Source organism: Aquila chrysaetos, chromosome 18 (genome assembly GCF_900496995.4).
Source record: "Aquila chrysaetos chrysaetos chromosome 18, bAquChr1.4, whole genome shotgun sequence".
NCBI classification, from domain to species: Eukaryota; Metazoa; Chordata; class Aves; order Accipitriformes; family Accipitridae; genus Aquila; species Aquila chrysaetos.
This window is the reverse complement of record NC_044021.1, coordinates 21,355,221-21,376,625: the sequence shown is the minus strand read 5'-3', so window position 1 is coordinate 21,376,625 and position 21,405 is coordinate 21,355,221. Positions and strand designations below refer to the sequence as shown.

General features: G+C 38.2%; 1 protein-coding gene across 7 annotated transcripts in view; it reads left to right on the top strand.

The window, feature by feature from the left end:
• KIF13A (kinesin family member 13A) overlaps positions 1-21,405 on the top strand; it is a 119,005-nt gene that overhangs the window by 39,807 nt on the left and 57,793 nt on the right. For all 7 annotated transcript variants that reach the window (XM_030041789.2, XM_030041788.2, XM_030041793.2 and 4 more), the window contains exons 3-4: positions 6,292-6,304; positions 13,629-13,689. In XM_030041789.2, the coding sequence (XP_029897649.1) occupies positions 6,292-6,304; positions 13,629-13,689 (74 nt within the window). The remainder of the gene's footprint in view (positions 1-6,291; positions 6,305-13,628; positions 13,690-21,405) is intronic.

Genomic DNA, 21,405 nt, shown 5'->3' with positions numbered 1-21,405 from the left:
TGGGTAGTAACTGTTCTAAGCTGATCACTGCAAAGTGGCGTGCTGTTGCATGTAGGACAGGTATTGGCTCTTTTTCAGGCTGTCAGTAGAAGCTGTTTTTACATGAACACCAAGGCTTCTGTGTAAATATTAGAGCCACTTGAACTTCAACAGATTGCTGGCATTGGAATAACAATGCCTTAGGCAGTAAATATAGTTAGAACTTGGGAGTGAAGGTAAATTAGAGACTAATGGTGTTCCAGGGCAGTTGTCGCTTTCTGTTTTCCATCTTTTAAATGTCAGAATATAATGCCTGTCACTTATTTTAATTAGTTTGTGTTGGTTTCAAAACCTGTGGTGCTTGCTTTGGGGGGGGGGGGGGGATAGTTCATCACTGCTGTAGTGAATGAACTTAAGTTCTTGGAGTGTTATGGTCAAAATATCCAGGCATTTTCTAGGTTTCTTTTGTGTCACGGAAGTCACTCTGCTACTGTAATGTCTATTTTGTTTAACTTGCACTGCGGTATTGGTCATTCTGGTATCAGTGTCTGACTTCTTTCTCTTTGCATGTGGTAGGTTTGCAGTGAGTAGCACAGCTTCTTGATACAGTGTTTCCATAAAGCCTGAGAGAGCAATGTGTTTTTACCGTATGCATCTGTTTCTGGTGGTGGTTCTGATTATGATCAGCTACTACCATTATGCAGGCACTTGCTCAAATTGCTTGACTTGTTAAAATGTTTTTCTTTTGCTGTTCTTCAAAGGATTATTTTGTCTGTAGAACAGACTTTTGTTGGGTAGGAGAATTAAACAGATACAGGGCATGTGCTGCCTACCTTATGCAAGAATATAAAGTAACTAATTATCTATATTTGTGTATGTATGTGTGCTCATACAATATGTAAAGTAACTCTTCCAGGATCTTGGTGTCAAATTGTGATGCCAACTTCATTAGTCAGTTCTACAGGAGGTGCTCCAGCCAAGCACAAAGGTGGGATGCTGTTCCCTTTAAGGGCATTGCCCCTGCCATTTCCTTTGATCATCTTCTGCATTTAGAAAATAGAAGGGCGAAATGGGCAAATAAATGTTCTTTTTCTGTGTTCTTTGTGGAGAAAATGGTGTACTGCCAGTAGTTTGCAGTATGTGATCATCTGAAACTGTTACTGTGGCAGACTGCGATCTTTTTCTGCATAGGTGCTTTTGTTAAGTAGTACAGTGTCCATTAATAATATATAGACATGCTTTTTAAGATGCTTGGTATCAAGTCTGCAAGTAACAGCCTGCAGTGATAAACCGTGAGACAACGAAGGGTCCTAGAGCTGTGTGATCTTACTGTGAAAGACAGGAGAAACATCATCTCTTTGCTTTTACGTAATTTAAGCTGTTTGCAGTTAGGAGTGCTGAATGTCTGCTGTCTCTGCTGCAGCCACTCTGAAAGCCTTATATATGTGGATAAACAAACAGTGCAGTTACTTCGATCCAGTAAAGCAAGGTGGACTTGTTATAATGGTCCTACCACTGGTTTGTTCCCTCGCACTCTGCCTTTGAGCAAGGCAAACACACACTGCTGGTGATATTCTCAGCTTGAGTTGTAAGGCAGCCTGATTTAAAAAAAAACAAAACAAAATTAAAAAGCACTCAAAAAATACTATAATATTGCTTTTTAACAGCTGATCTTCAGATTCCAGAGATGCTGGAGCAGTGCAATGTAAAAAATACTATTTTTATCTATCAGGATGATATTTTCAATTTGCTCATCTTTATGCTTACAGGGGAAAGAAGGAAGACTGTTTTTTTCAATTCATCATATGAAAACCTGAAGACTTCTCTCCCTTTTCTAATATATGGTAGTTGCTTGTAATAATTCTTTTGACCAACAATCCTGAGTAGTATATCAATGACTATGTAGCCACTATGTGTAAACACTTAATTATGTATTTGGGAAAACAGTGAGTACCATGAATTTGCTGTGGTTGCACGTGATGAGAGCAAAAAGGTATTTCAGACTCAGTGTCTTAGATGATGATTTCTGGTGTAGTCAGCTTAAAAGAGCAAGCTGCAAAGCTATGTGGTTTGTTCGTCATCTGCTATAGATACTGTGTGTGGTTACTTAACATAGCTGGTTATGATTGCTTCATCTTCATTAACTAATTGTGAGAAAGGAAAAGAATCCACCCAATACTTTCCAAAATGTGAAATAATTGCAGTACAATTGTGACCTACTTGGCTTCTCAGCACAGCTGAATTGGAGATGAATTGGGCTGTGTGGATATTGTTCCAAAGAATCTAAGACCTGTTTTTCAAAGATGCCTTGTTCCTCTGTCTCCTTCAATGGGGAGTACCTGGTTTTACACCTACGTTCTCATTTTTAAACATACCGTGTCTCTACTGCAGGTGACATTCTTGACTGGGGGTAGGTGGGGTGATGAAACCCAGTTATATGGAATGGATGAGGAAAACCAATTCTTTCAAGTTTTTTGGTGCATAAAATGTTTCTCCTTCTGGTAGAAGTGACATTTGGTTGGGAATGCTGATAACACTCAATAAGGGACAAAAAACAGGTGTAGTTCTGAAAATGATTAAGTCTTTAAGATGACAATATCATGTACTTCTGGATGCTCATAGCGCAAGAGTATCTTCTGTTGCTTCTTACTGCATGGGACTAGTTTTCTAGTCAGAATATGTAATGCCAGCTTTTATCACCTTTTTATATGACACAGGGAGACTCCTGTGAGATAGTATAGGTAGTTTAAAAAAAAACAAAACCAAAACCAAACAACCTTTGCTGTTAAACTACTAGCAAAGCTCACTCCTCTCATCATGTGCTGTCAGAGGCAGTGGGTAGATGGTAGAGAGAAAATGTGGATGCAGTCAGGAAGACTTCTCATGCATGTGCTAGCACAGAACACGAGAACTGCCATTTTGTGAATCACGTCTCTTAGCAAATGTGAGAAGCATTATGAGTTTAGTTTCAGCAGTAGGCAACAGGAAAAAAAAAAGTTTGCATTAGCACAAAGCTTTCTAGAAATTGGTTTTCTCCATCTGGATAAAAAGTTGAGGTAGCTACGCACTCTATGATCTTGATGTGTGTTAGCCAAGCCAGACAAGAGAGGCTTAATATTGTTATGAAAGATAAAGCCTGAGTAGATACCCTCAGCAGACATACTGCTCAGTAGAGTTAGAAAATCATTCTAGTGATGTTTTACTAAAGTCATGATGGCTTAAGGACAAAGGCAGGAGGGAGTTCAGAAGCTCAGTGGGTTTTGTGGTCATTGAAATTCATGCTTTTCCTCTGCCCCTGTGAGAATATTTTCCCGGCTGTTGGTGGTATTTTACTTTGGTTTTGGTTCTAGGCATGTGAGGAAAAGTCAGTCTTCCATCTGAGCGTGCAGATGGAAGATGCCCTTCATCAGGTTATACTAAAATCTGCTGTTATGCAGATGCATTACAAGGTCAGGTAATGCTGTGATAATTTCCTGAAGTGTACTAGCTGTTCACTTTAGAGGATATTTTGTTGTCATTCAGAAAGTATACCTGCACGTTGTCATTGACACTATGGATGATTAGACATGGAATTAAAAATTCTGGGAAATAAAAATTTTAATTGTTGTATCTCTGTGATCTGTTGTCCATCCCTGCCCTCCCAGCCCCAGCTTTGACACTGAATCACCATGTTTGTATGGTCAGTGTTCGGTAAAAATTGATACAAATTCAATTATTTATGAAGCTGAAAGCTGCTGGTTTCTGGGATAGGAAAGAAACCATGAAGCATATATTAAAAAAAAATAAAACAAAGAAAACCAAAAAACTTATGTGAAAAATTGATTGAGGCTAATGCAGGTTTTATAGCACATCTTTAAGCTGCTACAGATGTGATTTCTGGTAAACTGTAAACAGTTCTTTATTTATTAGTCTGAGTCCTTTAAGTGAAGAAAGAATTTCGGAGTGTCTCCATCTGAATCACTGCCAGGATAATGGTTACAGTGAGTTGGTTAGCTGGAATTTCCAAATATCTTTAAAAAAAATCTATCCTGTGAGCCTATACAGCTGACTTATTCCAGAGGCCCTTGATCATATTACTGCTGGTGATACTAGCAGGTGACTTGTGGAGCTGCTAGTTCAGTCTTAATAGCCAAAGAGTTTGGAGCAGTAGGATGTGACATATAGTAGAAAGCTGCAGCTCCTTGTGCTTTGAAATCCAGGAGATCAGTGATGAACATCTTTCTTCCAACTGGGAAGCTCTCCTGTCCACCAGTGGTTTAAAAAGTCACTATTATGCTTTTCTTAAAACGGACATCAGAGGAAAATAGGAGGAAACTTCCTAAAAGGTAGTGGCTTACATTACTTAAGTAAATATATTAAGAAATGTGTCAAACCATTTGTTGACTTCAGTGATGTTCTGTACCTTTTCCAATTGAGGCTTATAAGAATGATCTCAGGAAAAAAAAGAGTTGATAAACTTTCTGTTGGTTTTTACTTCAGTTAAACTGTTTAGGGCTTCTGCTGAACCTGTACAACAGTCTATCAGGAATTCCCTAGGAAACCTGATGTATTCTGGAATTATTTTTCAAGATATGAGTGTATTTAAAAGCTTTCCAAAAAACCTTGGATGACTTCCTTTGATAGGAACTTCTCTTCCAAGTAGGAAATGGAAGTTTAGAGCTGGTGCTGGGGCCCTGGCTAGACAAGCCGGTAACGTTGGACTTTCATCACGTCTGAAAATTGATTAAAGTGAAAAATATTCAAGGTACACCTAAATGTATTTTTCAGTTAGATAAAAGTGCATTCTGCACAAGTTATGAGCCACCTGGACATGAGCTAGCTATGAACTGAGTCTGTGTAGCTGCTGTTAATGAAAGAGTAAAGCTGCAATGAGTGGTTTGGCTCAGAGGCAAAGTATGCTTGTGTTATGCCAGTACCATGTACCAGCTATGTAACTTCTGGTTTAGGCAGACATGTCATCTAAGGTATGAGCTGAGAGTGGGCAGAAAAGATTGCGTAAGAGGTGTTTGCAGATTTGCATCTCTTCAGCTTTTTTTGCTGAGCCATTGTATTGTGGGTTGCTAAGAAAACGGCTCAAAGTGTTTTTTTGGGTTGGTCCCGTCCCACCGTCGTCCCCCCTCCCCGACTTGGTGGAGTTAGTATGTGTCGTCTGGTGGATGAAAGCATGGCTCATTCCCGCATGTTTCTGCACTGAGACTGTAGCCTCTTGATATCTGAATTTTGTATAGTGTGTCTGTTGCTGGATAGATAGAGACCTTTTGTCCATATCCTTATCTTATAAACCTTACTACCTTCTCTGCTTGTGCTGTTATGTCTGTAGACCTTTCTGGTTGTGTTTTTTCTCTTCATCCACATTTGTATGTTTTTTTTCTTGATGTGAAGAGCAAGTGGAAATTTCTTCTGTGTATCACTTCAGGCTTATTTCAATACATAATTTAAACATATTTCTAAGGTTGTAGTTTTCATGAATGGCCTAAGTCAGTCTAATTCTGCACCATATTTTCACCTCCTCTCTTGCATTGGCATTAGCAAGCACAGGGCTGCACAGTGAGACAGGGCAGCGATCTCACTTGAAACCAATCCCACCAAAAAAACCCCAAACTGATTTAATTTACTCTGTGGCCATATGGCTGCCAGCATAAGCATAAAAGCATTTAAGGACAAGTTGGAGTACTCTGAGCTGGTGTCTTTAGTCTGGGGGTTTGTTGTCTCTTTTATTTCTAACAGCACTCACTGGAGTTGTGTGTTAAGGGTAATGGTGTTTTTGCGTTGGCTTCCTATGCTCTGTGTAGGCTTTCTGTGGCTAGGGAAAATACAGGTTTATTTTTCTTCACACTTCTATAATCTTTACAGGAAATATTTGTTTGACTCTTACCTTGGTCTTGCACATGTAGCACTGCTGAAGTCAGTGGGGCTTCACCCTGGCAACTTGGTCTGCCAGTTTGCAGGCTCAGTTTATTTGCTACAAAAGATGGGCTGTGTTTTGACTTCCGTGCCAATATGGATTCTTGTCTTCCTTCTGAAACTCAGTGCTGTTAGATTTTTACACCTATAAGGAATCTGACATTTTCCTTTCTTTTTAATATGGGGCTGTATTAGTAATTAAGTAATTACTGGTTAAAAATCCGTGCTGTATCGTATAAATATCTTCTGATTATTCTTAAATACATTGAGGATTACAAAAAAGTTCAGTTTATAGTAATGATGTACACTGACGTTGTTTCTTTTCTTTTTCTTTGCTCCCTTCCCTTTATGCGAATGGTGTATTCGTACTTCTTGCCATCGTTGCTGATTTTTTTTACCATCATCTAGAAAACCACCTAAGGTAAGTATTTTGTCTCTTTTTGCATTTGTACCTGCTTGAAAATGTTGAGCAATGCAGAAGTGTTGGGTGTATTGCTGTAGTATGTGATCAATACATCTTTGATAAAGGAAAATACATTAAAAAAAAAAAAATCTGTTCCTCATACTGCTAAGTTAAAGATTTCATCATTCCAGAAGAATACTTTTTAATCCTACTGACATGCAGGCAAGGCATGTGACTTGTTAAAGCTGTGACCAGGACAAGCCACGATTTTAATGTATGTATAAAACCTTTGAAAGAGTAAATAAGTATTGTGTGTAAAACATTTCATTGCACATAATTCTGCCTAAAAGTTAAAATACTGTTTTTAAAAGGTGGCAAAATACATCTAGTAAGAAACAATTGAGGATACTCAGGAATTAATAATTTGTGTACAAGTGGCCAAAGTGCACTGGAATTTGCGTAGAAAAGATTCTCTGTGTTGTTTGTAATGCAGGGTAAGGGAGGTAGAGTCAGTGTTATGTACCTGTTGGGATAGAGAAGGTGCCTTACTGGGATGACAAATACAGTATCGGTACAGGGCTGGTAGCAACGATAAGGTCAAAGGACTGTGTGAACTACATCTTGTCAGCACATGCAAAACACTGTATTGGTATTTTGCTTCAGCAATTTAATGATGGTTTTATCCTTTCTGTTTCTGTTGGATGGTACTTTTGACAGCAGAAAGCTGTAGTTAGCTCTTGATGAGGTTTTATTTTACATTATTCTCTTTGATTTGTAGATCTTCAAGAAACAGTGTATGCAAGTCTGATGGGACTTCTGCAGGTGTAGCAGAACATTATGTAGACCTGGGAATAGAAATTAGGATGGATATTGGTCTATATATCTCTTTTATATGCCTATCTACATGAATTGAAATAATCATATTTGAAGAAACAAACAAAAGTATGTAATTTAAGGTCACAGCAGGTGAAAATGAATAACACTGATATTACAGTTTAAAAAGGTATGCTGTACTGATTTATGCCCCCTCCGCCCCGAATGATTGAATTTCTTAAAATGATGGACCTGGTTTTTAGTTTCTCAGGTTTTTTTTTTAAAGCATTTAATAAAGTTCTTCTATTGATCCCAGTTAATATATCTAACACAAAAGAGCTTGATCATTGTTAAAAATTCTTAAAAAAGCAAAAAAGCCTCCTTCTTTCTGTTGTTGTAATTTCACAAAAACTTTTTTACAAGAGCTTTCATTTTTTCGTAGTACATCATTCATCTTCCATTATAAGCAGATAACTTTATTCTTGACGTTATGTAAAAACTTAATTATGGCCTTGCATTTCTTTGACAAAAACATAACAGCTGCACACTTATGCATATACGCCACATTATTGTTAGGTATAGTTTAGAAGGTCATTAACATCCTTAAGCTATAATGCCGAAACTTAAAATGTTGTATGAAATGTTTGTCAGTTTGTGACAGAAGAAGGTTCTTACCATCAGTGGAAATAAGCTTTGTGAGTTTGTAAAGATGTGATATGAGATTTGGATGTTTCTTGATTTATACAGGTTTTTATACAGTGCACGTAGTTGATCATCTTCAAATTGGGATTTTTTTAAAATGAAATTTCATAAATATTGGATGTTTCTTCATCTTTAACGAGCTCGTTTATCGTCAACTGTGGATGAATTGTGATCCCAGTTCAACTTGGTAGCTCAGAAGCTGTGGTAGGAAAAGTTACGTAATGATATTAGGGTGTTTTGCTATTTCTACAAACTTTGTGTTTAAGTATATTACTAATCGTGGGCTTTTAGTGTAATTTTGTGACAAAGGTAAAATGGCTGTTCTGAGCTGAGATTTGTGAGCTGTGTCCTAGGCCGCCTTCAGATTTTTCTGTCCGTACTTCTTTAGGCCTGTGGTAGGTCTTGTGTTTGCCATACAGCGGCCAACTTATTTTTTATTTTTATTTTTTTTCCCCAGTTTTTCAATGGCTTCCATTTACATTAAACTTACCGGTGTAGACTTTGTTTGCCATTTCCTAATGTATCTCCTTTATCACTTATCTCCATCAGCAGTTGTAATAGGGATGTAGGAACAGCTGCCTGGTGAATGAAAATCTGCCTTCCTCAGTTCTCCCTTGCTTTTATTTTTAGCAACTAGGTAGCCCTGTAAGTTAGCCTATATGTTGGACTGACTGCTTCATTGAGATTCATGTGAGCGATATCTGCACCTGTACAGCATAACTTTCTTCTGTAAAAACAAAACATGATTAATTGGTCAGATGGAAATGGCTATTAAATGTTGGCTGTGCATTTACAATATTTTATAGCTACACAGACAGTATGTTAGGGATTATGTTCAGTCTGGGTAATGCATTGCTAAATGTTGGAAGCCCCAGACTCTGTCTAGACTATACTGAGGATTAGGCTTCAGAACAACTAACAATGCATGTGAAATTAGACTCCTTTCTAAACTAATTATGTCATTTGGCTTAATCTGGCAAGCAGTTAATAGTGGATATAGTACTCATTATCTGTAAGTAGTTCACATAAGTATACTTGCATGCGTAAACCCTTAAAATTATTAGTTCTTCAAGCCATTGATTAGGGGCTTTAATAAAAACGAGTTCTGCAGAATATTGTTTTGGCTATTTAAAATGTGAATACCTCTTGGCTGTCATTTCTGATTCTGTGAGAAGTTACTGCTATGTAGCAGTCAGGCACAATGGCTCTTCTAGTTTAAAATCTGCAGTCTCATTTTAAGTCACAGGTGCAGTGAAAAACTCCAGATTTTTCACTGACATGGTGGATGTGTGCACCTGCATCACTGTTTGTTTTGCTGTGGAAGCCATAACCTCTAGCTGCCTCCTTAGCAAAATAACCAACAGCTGTCTTAAACTGCTGTAGGTGTTTGGTGAAGAAATCTGAATGAAAGCCACATATTTTTTCTTTACTTAAACTTTGTGGTTACCAGAACAAGTCTTTTGTTTAATTTCTAATAGTTATTAACATTCTGAGTATCATTCTCTATAACCCAGAAATGGCATACATAACTCTATTACTTAGGGTAATGTGCATACTTACAATGACTCTGGGTACAGTAGTACCAGGATCTAGCACTTACCAGCTAATTTTCTCATAACTTTCCATATTTATACATTTGTCCTGTAATGTTTGTGAGTTAAAATTCTTATAATGAATATACGAGTACATACTCAAACTCATATACTTATTTTTACTATGGACTTCCTGTTGTGCAAGATCTGTACTGGTGAATCGTGTTCCATTACTTGTAGCTCTGTCTGTTACTTGACTATTTCTAGATGTCTAAAATGGGATGTCCAAGCTTTTTTACAACTGTCATACCACTCAGACTGAAAATACTGTGCAATGTCAAACACTGGAATAATAGAGCTGGGAAAAAAACCCACCCTGTTGGTCCCTTAGCTCCACTCAAAATTTTTGGTTTAGAAGCTACTGCCCTAGTGTGGCAGGATCTTGGCAAATTCCTTTTATCTAGCTTTCTCTAGGATGAAGTATGAGGTACAGAATCTTGCAAAAATAAGAAAATTTTAAGGCTTGTTTGTTAGTTCCCTCTGTAATTTAAAAGCCCAGAATAATTTGGGGTCCAGTGGTGAAAACTGGAGGACATCTGTGTGATCTTGCGTCTGCTTGTGGTTGAATGCCAACCTGTGCAGACACCTGAAGTAGGTGTATACCTGTCTTTCGTGGTTTCCCCATTTTGCTTACCTTCTGAAAATACATTAAGCTTCCCGGTACAGTGGCTATGGAATTGACATCAGAGCAGCAGGAAGGCAGAAATACTCGTCCGTATAGTCACAGAGACTTAGTCAAAATGCTTAGAAGAATAACTGAAAGTTCAGGAAGTCTTAGTGGAGATACAAGTAGCAATTTTAAACTTTGAGTTTCAAACAAGAAATATTTGCCATTTTTCTTTCATGTTAAAACACCTAAATGGAATAGATTTTCCAATGTAGTTAAAAACTAATTCACAGAGGGTGCTTGAAGTTTAAAAAGTTCTGTTTGTGTGTCACAGATCTCTCTGTTCAAATAGTTTCAATAGTAGTTTTGACATAGTTGGTTGATACAGTTTTGATAAAGTTGGTAAAGATTTTTGCTTTCTTCAAAAAGCTAAAAAGGCATTTTCAGTGCTCAGCAATGCCCAGTTTAAGTATTGGCCATTGAGTCTGAGACTTTAGCATTAACAGAACTCCTGATAGCTTTGATAGTCATATTGACAGAGGGTTTTATACCTTCTTCAGGGGAATTGATCTTGGGGAGAAAAAAATTAATAAGAAAAGAATGATTATTCTGCATACTGCTATCAAAATAAAAGGTAATACCCACCATTTTTGTTTTCAAGGAATAATAATCAGTGAAAATAGGAGAAGGAAGGGAGCACCTTAGATGAGACTTAGAGGGTTTTTTCTTCATTGTAGTTCTGTACCTTGATCCCAGGTATGCTTGTGTGCTCTTCTTGGGACTGCATGTCCTGCAGTTCCTGCACCGAAGATCAGGAAAATGTAAACTAGCAAGTCATCTTTGTACAGAAAAGACGATCAAAAGGGTCACTCTTCAGGTAGGACACTGGCCTACAGGCATTTCCTGTAAAATGCCTTCATTATGTCCATGTGGAAGAGCCTCACTGATTGGGACCAAGTTTCTTGCTCTTGTATGCCTTATTTCTTATGCAGTTAATTCTTGCATTTGGAATCTGTTTTCCCAGAGGTCTGAGTTGTCCTGAAAATTGCTTTGGTTGGATGCTTCCTTAAATCACTGTTGCTGGGAATTGTTCAAGGTTGCTGTTTTGTCATCACTGATCAAAGTAATTGTTAAATGTTTGCCTGCCTGTTCTAATGGAAAAGGGAGTTTTACTGCAGCTGCTCTACTTGTTTTGCAGATAGTGCGTGCCCCAGCAGTTTCCACTTTTTTGCCTGATGCTTTTTTTTTTTTAAAGTAGTCTTGTTACTTCTGTTAGAAGGATTCGGCAATTTTCCAGAAGAGATTTTATAAATAGACTAAGTCCATGTCCTAGCTTTTTATGTTCAGTATGAAAACATACTAAAATGCCATATTTACATTTGTTTTAACTTGAGATAGAATTTTTCTCTTCCTATTGCATAATCATCTTTGAACTTTTAAAAATCAGTCTGACCAATTTTTACCTTTTTAAAAAAAATCCAAATAAAAACTGCTTTTCTACAAGAAACACTTGGCTGCAAGCACATATTTTTGTTTTTAAAGTCTCTTTGCAAGATCAGTGTTTAAATTAGGAGTCATTGAATAATCCTGTGATGATTTTCCATGTTAACCAAAGGGAATATGTGTAGGACAATAGATTAAATTGGCCTATGTACGTGCTGTATTGACATTTAAGTCATTACACAGGAGCATGTGTGGCTAGGTAACCTTTTTAACTGGGCTGTGTGATCCACTGCAGGTAACGCTTCGTTTCAAGGGGCATCTGGAAGATTTGGATCGTTACAATTGGGGGTTTTTTTTGTAATTGAACTGCTTGCAGTTTGATTGTCAAGAGATTAGGTATTGTTACCAAGTCCCGTGAGGAGAATTTCAGTAGAAGTGGAATGTGAGAAGAGAAACAGTAGTTCTTGGGCTGTAAAAGTTAGGAAAAGGGTTAGAGCGTTGTTACTGATGACAGAGTTCTTTATGCTTAGGTTTGAAGCATGATGAACAAGTGCACAAAAGTAATTTAAAATGCCCCCTACTTATGTGGAGGTCCGAAGATGAGGTGAAGTAACTGCTGCATCTTGCTTGCAGTTCAGTGGCAAAACTACATCTTTGACTCAGTCACATCAGGGAACGTCCTGACTCATGAAGTTGTCTCTTGCTATTTGTGCTGCAGTAAGTGACTCAGACCTCCCTGTTAGATTATTATTATTATAGGGTTTTCTGTTTGTTTGTTTTCTCTTCAGAAGGGAATCCCAGAACTCATTTCACTCTTGTGGACTAAGTGTTGTCTCAGTATCGAGTCTTCTCTCAGGCCGTTTGATGTGTTTTGCATTAAGCTGGGGGAAAGGGAAGGAGGTGAGGTTACTGTGCTACATAGTGTTATCCTTCTGAAATATTTGTAGCAACAGACATTTTGGGAAGAGTTAGGTTACAATGTATCGGTAGATTAGATTGCGTAGTAATTCTGCAATAGCAGGGGAATACAAGATGTTCTACATCCCCAAAAGCCAGAAGGAAACAATCCATCCTCTTCTTCACTTCAGGGTTTGTCTCACATTTCTGCTAATAGAGCCTGCGGCTCTTGCTCTACATTGACCTGCATTGTTTGTCTCACTAAGGAGATCTGCTGTTGGAAGGCCAGGCAAAGAAAATTTTGGCCTAGGCAAAGTTTTATTGAAGAAGGCTGTTTGGTTTTTTTTCCCCACCTCTTGAGATCCCGAAAGAAAAAAATAAATAGTATCTATATCATTAACTCATCCATAGTCAGTTTACCATGGTAAAATGTGGAAAATACATTGCAGCTTAAGGTGTGTTTGTGGCAATATAAAGCTGTCAAAACAACAGCGCTAAATCTTTATACAGTCATGTTCTCAGATGCGCTAAAAAAGTAGCTTGGATCAAATCCCAAGTGTGTTAAGTGCTTTTACAGGACACTGTTCCAGGTCCACAAGCCCACTGAACACAATATTGAATCTCACTTGATTTCTACCCAGCTGGAACTCTTGACTGAAGTGATATTAAATCTTTTCATTAGAGCAGGCTCTGATAGCTTGTTGGTCTAATAGAGCTACATTTTCTATTTGTAGCTTCCTCTATTGAGATCCAGTACTGTACTCTTAGTTTAGGCAGGTAATCTGATACTATTTATTTGCTCCTTAAGGCTTGCAAGTAGTAATGTTCTTTGAGCATGAGAAGTCCAACCCATGGTAAAACTTTTGTGCATCTTGTATTGATGTCTGCTAAATAGTCATCTCGCCAAGTTCTGTATATTGAGCCCTTTCGGTGCTGTTTCATTACTGTTGGCAGAAACTTTTGTCAGCATTAGTGCCTGGAGAAGAGTGGAGCTAATTATTAGGTTTGGGCTGTGTTTTGAAGTCTATATTAAGGGATATAGTAAGCAGCATTTTGTATTGTGTATAATACAGGTAGAAAAGAAGTATTGCAGTTCTGCAACTCTCAAGATTTCCCAAAAGTATTCCTGCTGATGAAGCCAGTTCTGATAAATCAGTTACAGTTCTGATTTAGGATCCATAGAAACAGTAGAGCCTAACTGTAACTAAACAGTCATGGGTTTGTACTGCTTTAAGAGAAATGTCTTGTAGCCAAAGTTCCTAATTTGTCATCTTATGTGCTTTTACAGGTGTTTGCTTTTGATCACTGCTTCTGGTCCATGGATGAATCAAACACCACAAAATATGCAGGTAAACTGTTTTCCATACATTTGACAATGTAAATAATTTGAGAACATACAAGAGCTTGGGCTTTTGTTTTGTGGAGGGGGTTTTTTTGCATTTTGTACTGTGATGCTCAAGTGACTTCTTCACAGAAGCAGACTTCTCATTTTTACAGGGACTGAGTCATCTGAGTGCTAGCACCTCAGTTTAGAGGGAATGCAAGCTTTAAGGTGCCCGGTACACTGTTCAGGAGGGATGCTTTTACATCTAAGCTGTAGTGTTCTTTTTTTATCTCCTGGAAGAGCCTTTTGTGAGGATTGTTTCTGTCACTTAAAACGAAATTTCAGTTCTGCATCAGAAATTACTTCTGACTAATGCTAGTGATGAATGTGTGTGTTTTCAATGCTCTACGTTCCTGTGTACAAGAGAGGAATAAAACATGTTTTTCTCAGTTAGTATGGTTATTTCAGGTCTTTCAAGTCATTCATAGCCTGATTGTTCAGATCCCTAATGTTTTTGAATGATCAGCTTTGTGACTCCTTCTTCCCAAAAGCTGGATAATCCAGGCAAGATTGTAATCCCAGTAGTTAGTTTTCTCATAATTGGATTTGTGTATTAGCATATTCATACTTTCTAAGAGGACTTGTTTTGATAGAGACAGCTCTGAGCACTGGGATTTCAAGGCTGTGGTTCATGGAAAGGAGGAAAAAAAAATAGCATTCCATTTAGATATTCATATTATGAAGTTTTGTGGCCCATAAGAAATCTTGAAGGTTGATAGGGTTAATTAGCTCAAAGTTTGAGATCAGTGGTCTAATAAATGAACTCTCATATACTTGTGTTAAAATATGTCTCTGACTGCTGTAGCCCCTGGTATAAAATCCCAAATCTTAGGGGTTGCACTTGATCATAGATTCCACTGTATTTCTTACTTGCCTGAGCAAAGATAGGTTTCTTCAGGAAAATTCTGTGTTAGTTTGTCTTTCAGTAACTGTGTTTGCACTGAATGGGTGCACTGCACAGTATTCATAGTTCAGGCTGGTAGAGCCATTGGAACACGCTGCGCCTCCTTTTGTGCCTGCACGCCTCCCGTTTTCTTTTAAAGGAAGGAGGTGATGGTACGTACCCAGATCTTGGTGCCATGTGCCTCCAGTGTGCAGGTGGGAGCTGCACCATGGTACTAACCCACTTGTAGAGAAGAGAGAGACCACAGAAACACCCCTAACCAGTTAAACTTCTTTCTGTCTCGGCTTAACCCATCTCCAGGTGAATTCATTGGGGTTCTAGGTCTATTTCTTTTTAATTTGAGTCAAAACTAGATTTTTCTAGCCTATTTCGGAAGATGTCGTTGAGTTCATCGTACCTGAGAACTGAATGTTTATCTGTATGCAGATGAACCTCTTGTTGGACTGGACTCTAGAAAGCTGTTGCTTGCATCTCTTGCGTTTTCTTACTGGCCAGAAAGCTTTAAGGTGTTTTTTTGTCCATTCCAGATAATATTCCTGCTGGGGAAAAACAAATCCAAAACAGCTTTCCTTGGGTTTTGAGGGGGGTGGGGGTGGGGTGTTGTGCTTTTGTTTTGTTTGGTTTTGTTTGTTGGTTGTGTCGTCCCATCCTGTTGCCCCCCAAATATGGTAAGAATTTGAGCTTCAAGACTTGCATATAAAAAAACAATGCTTTCACTGAATTTTTTTTTGGTATGGTCTTAAAGTTAACTTGTGACTTCCAGCCCTCGTGTTCTAGAACATAATGAATTTGGCAGAATATCAAAATAAAAGAAAAAAAAAACCAAAACCCAAAAAACCCACAAAACTGTTTCTGACCTAAGTTTCTGGGTTGTTAGCTTGTTCACTTGCTTGTGCATGAACTGATACTGTCCTGTACTACAGTGGCATTTCTTGTTTTAGAGCCAATAAACCAAATGCCAAAATGGCTAGATTTCAGTTTTTATCTATTTCTAGTATTAAGGTGCCCTAAGTCTTTTTCATGGCTTGGCCTAAATTACTGTACTAAACAAAAAAATACAATAACTGGTTTTGGTTGGGGTTTTTGATAATTCCTTTGCCTCATGGAACAAACCTGCATTGTCCTAGGCGCCTTGCAGATATCTGGGTTGTCTGTGTCCGGAGGTTGTACTAGAGACTGTTACAGAATTAACAAGCTTAAAGAGTCCAGACCAGCCACCTGACAGCCTGAGATTTTTGAGCTAAACTGTAATTTCTTGGTTGGATGCTGGGCTACAGAAGGGGTGCTGATCTGGAAGCTAGACAAATGCATTAAATACTCCCTGCCCAAAGTAACTCTATGTGGATGCGTAAATTTAATGTCATTGGCAAGAACAGTGATTAGTTGCACAATTAAAAGGAAACATGTATAAAGCTTGAAAGCTAAGTCCAGAGTGCTTGTAAATGTAAGTAATATATATGAGCTTCAATCTTAAGTAAAATTCTTGAAGTAAAAATGATATGAGACACAAATTTAATTACTCGAAAAACCCTTTTATCTGCATCACAGAAATACAGTCGAAGATGTGATAATGAAAGGTTTAACGAGATTCTTAAGTTCTAGGCTACCTTATCAGTCTTTGCTCTGTGCAAAACCTAAACATGCTCATCTTGCTTTATGTTGAATAGGTCTATTGTTGTGTATATCATACTATACTAAAGATTTTGTTGATTGACACATGGGACATTGGAAAACCTACAGAATGGTGTGCACCACAGACAACATAGGTCTGAATGCTGTGTTGACTTATGTGGAAAACTCTTCCATGTTGGTGTATTTTTTTTTTTTTTTTTAATGTCAACAAAACCAAAGTTTGTGCTCTTCTGGAAGTGCACATTTGTTACAGAATCCTTAAAGCTATCACACATGATTATGGGCTGGTTTTATTTTTCACTTTGCTGATTGATCTACAATACTACTGGCACTCATTGTTTGCACAAGAACGAGATTCTTGTTTGGATAAACTTAATCGCATGGGTAATTGGTAACAATTCTCAGGCTGGGGGGGGAGCAGGGCTGACCCTGAAATGGGATTAGCCATCTCTGTCTCTTACCTTAAACTTACTCTGTCAGATATCGTCAGCTTTTTTGGCTGAACATAAGGCTTACTTTGTATGTACTATTTTTCTTTTGGAACTCGTATTCAGGAAGTACAAGGGATCTTATTCCAGTTTGAAAGTTACCTTCTCTTTCCAGCATTTGAAAACACAGGGATTGTTGCTGTTGGTGGCAGAATTGGTTTTTTTAGCAATTGTTTTTTTCCACTGAAGTGGAAATTGGGCTCTAAAATTCTAAAATGATCCAGCAATATCACTAACAAATAGTGAAGGTAACCTTCCTGTGACGAAAAACATCTAGAGGGCATCTTCGCAGCCGTCCTTGCAGGACTGCATCTCTCAAAGATAAGAGTTGTAAAGGCACAGGAGTGCAGAAGAGGAGTAAGCTCTTTACAAGACCTTTGTGGAAGTGGTGCTTTGGTTTCAGATACTGCAAGAGGTGGAGGCTCTTTAACAACCTGGTATCCCATCTTAGAGATTGCAAGCTGCAGAACCCCCTCTGAATTGCTCTTAAGACTGAAAATGAAGTGTTTATAATCTGTGTTAAAGTGGGTGGGGTTTTTGGTTTCGTTGTTTGTTTGTTTGTTTGTTTTTTTAATCCAATGAGTTAGCAGTTTAGGGGGAGGATTATTCTGAATACTGACGCTGTGTGTTTCCGAACAATTTGTGGCTGTGTTGTTCCAAGCAAGGAACAGTTACAAACCTCTGGGTTTGTGCTGATGCTAGCTCCTGCACCTTTTTTCTGATGATTTAATTCTGAAAGACATAGTTGGGTATTTGGTGAGAATATGAACCTCTTATCGGAAAGGAAAAAAACAAACCAAACCAAACAACAAAAATAGCTCAATGAAATAGATTTTTTTGAGGAGGGAGGGGAATTTGTTGTAGGACAGAACGAGTTTGCCTTGATCTGGAAAAGGGATGAGCTTTGCCTGACAGGCTATAGGAGAGGTGTTTGAGAGTAAGCAAAATAGCTTCTTATTACTGTTTGTTTCTTGACCTGAAGGGGTCAAGAATCAGTTCATGGATAAAGACACACCTGCTTGTCTTGAAAAACTCAGAGACAAATAACAGCTTGGCATTTTGGTGAAGAGGAGGACATTGAGAAATTCTCAGAGACGAGAACAAAGAATTCATTTTACAAGCCTAGACAACAGTAAGAGCCTATTGAAGGCTGCACTGAAGTGGGTTTTTAAAAGGAAGGAAAGAAACTCTTCAGTTTGGGAAGAATTCAAGAGAAGGTATAAATAACTACTGTAGCACTTAGGCAGGTCCATTCCAAGGACCCCACACTGTCCGTGGATTTTTCTTACACTCCCTAGCTGCACCACATTTGGCCTGAAATTTCAGCTCTGTGTTTCTGTGGGCTGCTTTGTCCTGAAAGGCTAAATGCCTGACTTTGGGCTAAGCTTTAATTTTATAGGAAGTATGTATGCTGACTGCTGTTCTTTCAGTAGCTGTTTCAAAAGGAAACAAACCAGGCAGTTGGCTTAAAGAACTGTATACTCCCATCCTCATGAGAGATTGTAAGTTGTGGATTTTGAGCAGACATGAGTGTTTGTTTGTAGTTCTAACATTTAAGCTGTTAGATGGGAGAAACCTATCCCTTTCTTAGTGTTCCCTTGACTTTTTTTTTTTTTTAAAGGACACTCTGCGTACTATGTAGGACTTAATTTTGTGTCACACAGCTGACACCTGACCTGTACACTTTGGGGGAAACTTCGTTATTAAGTATGGTTTTAGTGCTGTATGGGTCAGGCACTTAAAACATAGATGTTGCAGCACCGAATTTGAAGCACTGGAGACCTTTTAGTGGATTAAGGCTTTGAACATTAAAGACTCCAGTGCTTTGTCAGTACTGCAGTAGTTAGACGATGCTAGCTTTTGTGCTTTTAGATTCTTGTTAAAGGTGAACCATAGGTATCTTTCTTCCCATTTTAGAGAGATTCTTTTAGAACTATTAGCTAGCAGAGCTTTTCATAATTCTGATCTTCACAGATCAAGTTTTATTTTAACTATTGCTGTCAAGATTTGCTTATTAAAATGTTGTGGGTTAGAAATTAAGCCATAAAGACACTTGTTTTTTCAGTGTTGTATATAACAAGTTGTTACTTGATTCTAGCTATTTTTGCTGTGTAAGGGAGGGGGTTTCAGGAATTGTAGCAATGTGTCATAACGTTACAGTCATGACCTGGCTGAGAGAATCTGTGCTAATATGAGACAATTATCCCTATTTCAGATTGACAAGTTGTGAACTAGAAATACTAGACATATAAAAACCAGACACTGAAACTAATTTTTGTTACAGTACATCTTGAACATGTCTGTCACTAAATGAGCAGATCTTAGGAAAGACAGTAACTGTTACTGCCTTTTTTAAAGGGAGTTTTGTTAGAAAGAGTGTGGCCCTTTCCTCCCCTCCCTTTTCTTCCCTCTCTTCTCTTCTGTCTGCTATCTGTCTTCAGTCTAGCAAACTTAAGAATGTTTAAACTTTATTTGTAAATAGCTTCATTTTGCAGATTGTGAGAACAGGTCCTAGGGTTCCTCTGCAATATGTAGGTTTCCCTGGGGACACTGTCAAATTGGATCCCCGGATCGGGGCTTCAGAGACTGTAAGGGGGGATGATTTGGAGGAAGAGAAGGGGAAAGAGCATAGAGAATAAGAGCATAAGACAGAATACTTAAATACCTCATTCTGAAAATGATGTGTGTTGTATTCTTGCATGTCAGGGTATGTATTTATCTTCCTATTTTCAGGGACTTTTTATTATCTTACATATTTACCACATTTCAGTGTTCTAATAATTCATGCTGGCTGAGAGATTCCAACTAAGATTTTAATGTGCAGCTCTGTGGGTAGATAATGTGAAAGTTTTATTTAGAATTGTTAATAATTTAATAGCCACTATTAACATGTGCACTGCCGTATTTTGCTACCTTTATTTTATATTTTTGCCATTGAAATACCCAGCCATTTCAGTAGGTAGAGAACATGTGAAAAAACTTTTTAGCTTCAAAGTACCACACTAAACGCCCTTGATGCATGGTGACAGCACAAGCATGGCATTTGAAAGTTCCAGGAGTATATGTAGGTTAAAGATGTAAACCTGAGAGGAGGATGGGCTTCCTTTAGCTTTCAAGTAAGTCACAGATGCCATTTCTAATGCGGAAATCTTCAATATCTTTAGTATGGTTATTGCTAAAAAAGAAATGTTTATTATCTTGGTTTATATGTTTATGGAAGAATGTCAAGAGCATGTCAGGGTGCTGAACATGTGAAAATATTCAGTCCTAAGAGCTGATGGCAAGATTCTTGGGTCAGTCTCCTGCTGGAAGTGGTCTTCTGAGAGATTGAGAGTTATTAATTTGATCTTTCTTAGACCCCCTCCCCCCGAACTGTTGGCATCAGGCTTGCAGTTGCGCTTGTCAAAATGCACAGGTAATGTCTTTAAGCTATGAAGACAGTTCCAGCTGTCCGGTGAAAGTGGAAAAGGTTTCCATATTGTCTTCATGTTGCTTTCCAGTATGTCTTCAAAACTGAGTGGCCATCCACCAGTGTTTCTCAGGTTTCGATTAGCAGAGCATCCCTAACAGTGTGTTAGTAGAGTTTCACACCTTGCAGCGTTAGGGGCACTGCCACACGGGCCGTAACTAGAGTTATAAAGCCTACAGCAAAACTGTCTGATAATATTTCTCACTGTGTGATTCCAGGTTAACAGTCTTGCTCCTTAAAGTAGAGGAAACAAAATTATTTAGACTGTGGTCTGCAAGAAAAATTCACCAGACTTTGCTCCCCTTTCCTCGAAGGGATGAACAGACAGGAGAGATCCTGGCCTGTGAGAACCGGCAGCTTGTATGCTTACCCTGGGCTGCGTGACGGCCTTGGGTGTGCTTTCCCCAGCTTGACTGACTGCGTGTCCGTCAGTCATCTAAGGCTTGCCCATGTTCTGAGCAGAAGGTGGGAGAGGGGACGGGTATTTTGGTGTCTGGCCTTTAGTTGTCTCTGTAAGAGGCTATATGGTCTTAGCCAGCTGAAAGATTGGGAATCCCTGTCTTAAAGACAATAAAGGTTGGTTTAGGGGAAATCTTTGTTAACTAAATAATTTTTTTTTTTCTGTATTTCTCCCTTTTTCTGTAAATTAAGTCAGAATCAAGTTAAAACCCCTGCTAACCTCTTTAAACACTAAGTAACTGTGGAAGAGAAGTCCTGTAAATAAGCAAAAGTATTAATTGCAGGTGGCATGGTTTTATTTAGCAAAACAAAAATGCAGTAGTGTAGACAATGGAACTGCATTATTTCTTTTGACCGTAAATGCACGTAGACATAATTCTGTATAACACAGATTTTGTAATCACTTTGCAAACCCCCTAATAAAAGTCATGGGGGAAGCAGTGAGGTTTCTTAATGAAAAATACCAAAATCTTATGGATGATATGCTGTTACCCTCAACAGTGCACTGTATTAGCAAATGAATAAAATATCCATAATGGAAGTTTAATGTCTTGAGTTCTTTTCTGTGACTGCACTTAAAAACAAATCTTATTTTATCCCATGATAATTCAACTGGTTACTATAAACATCACTCTTTAATGACCGATTCGTCTATGTTGGTATTACTGAGCTCTTAAAAACTGTAATAAAAATACCATTTAAGAGTTATGTATCAATGATTGACTTTCA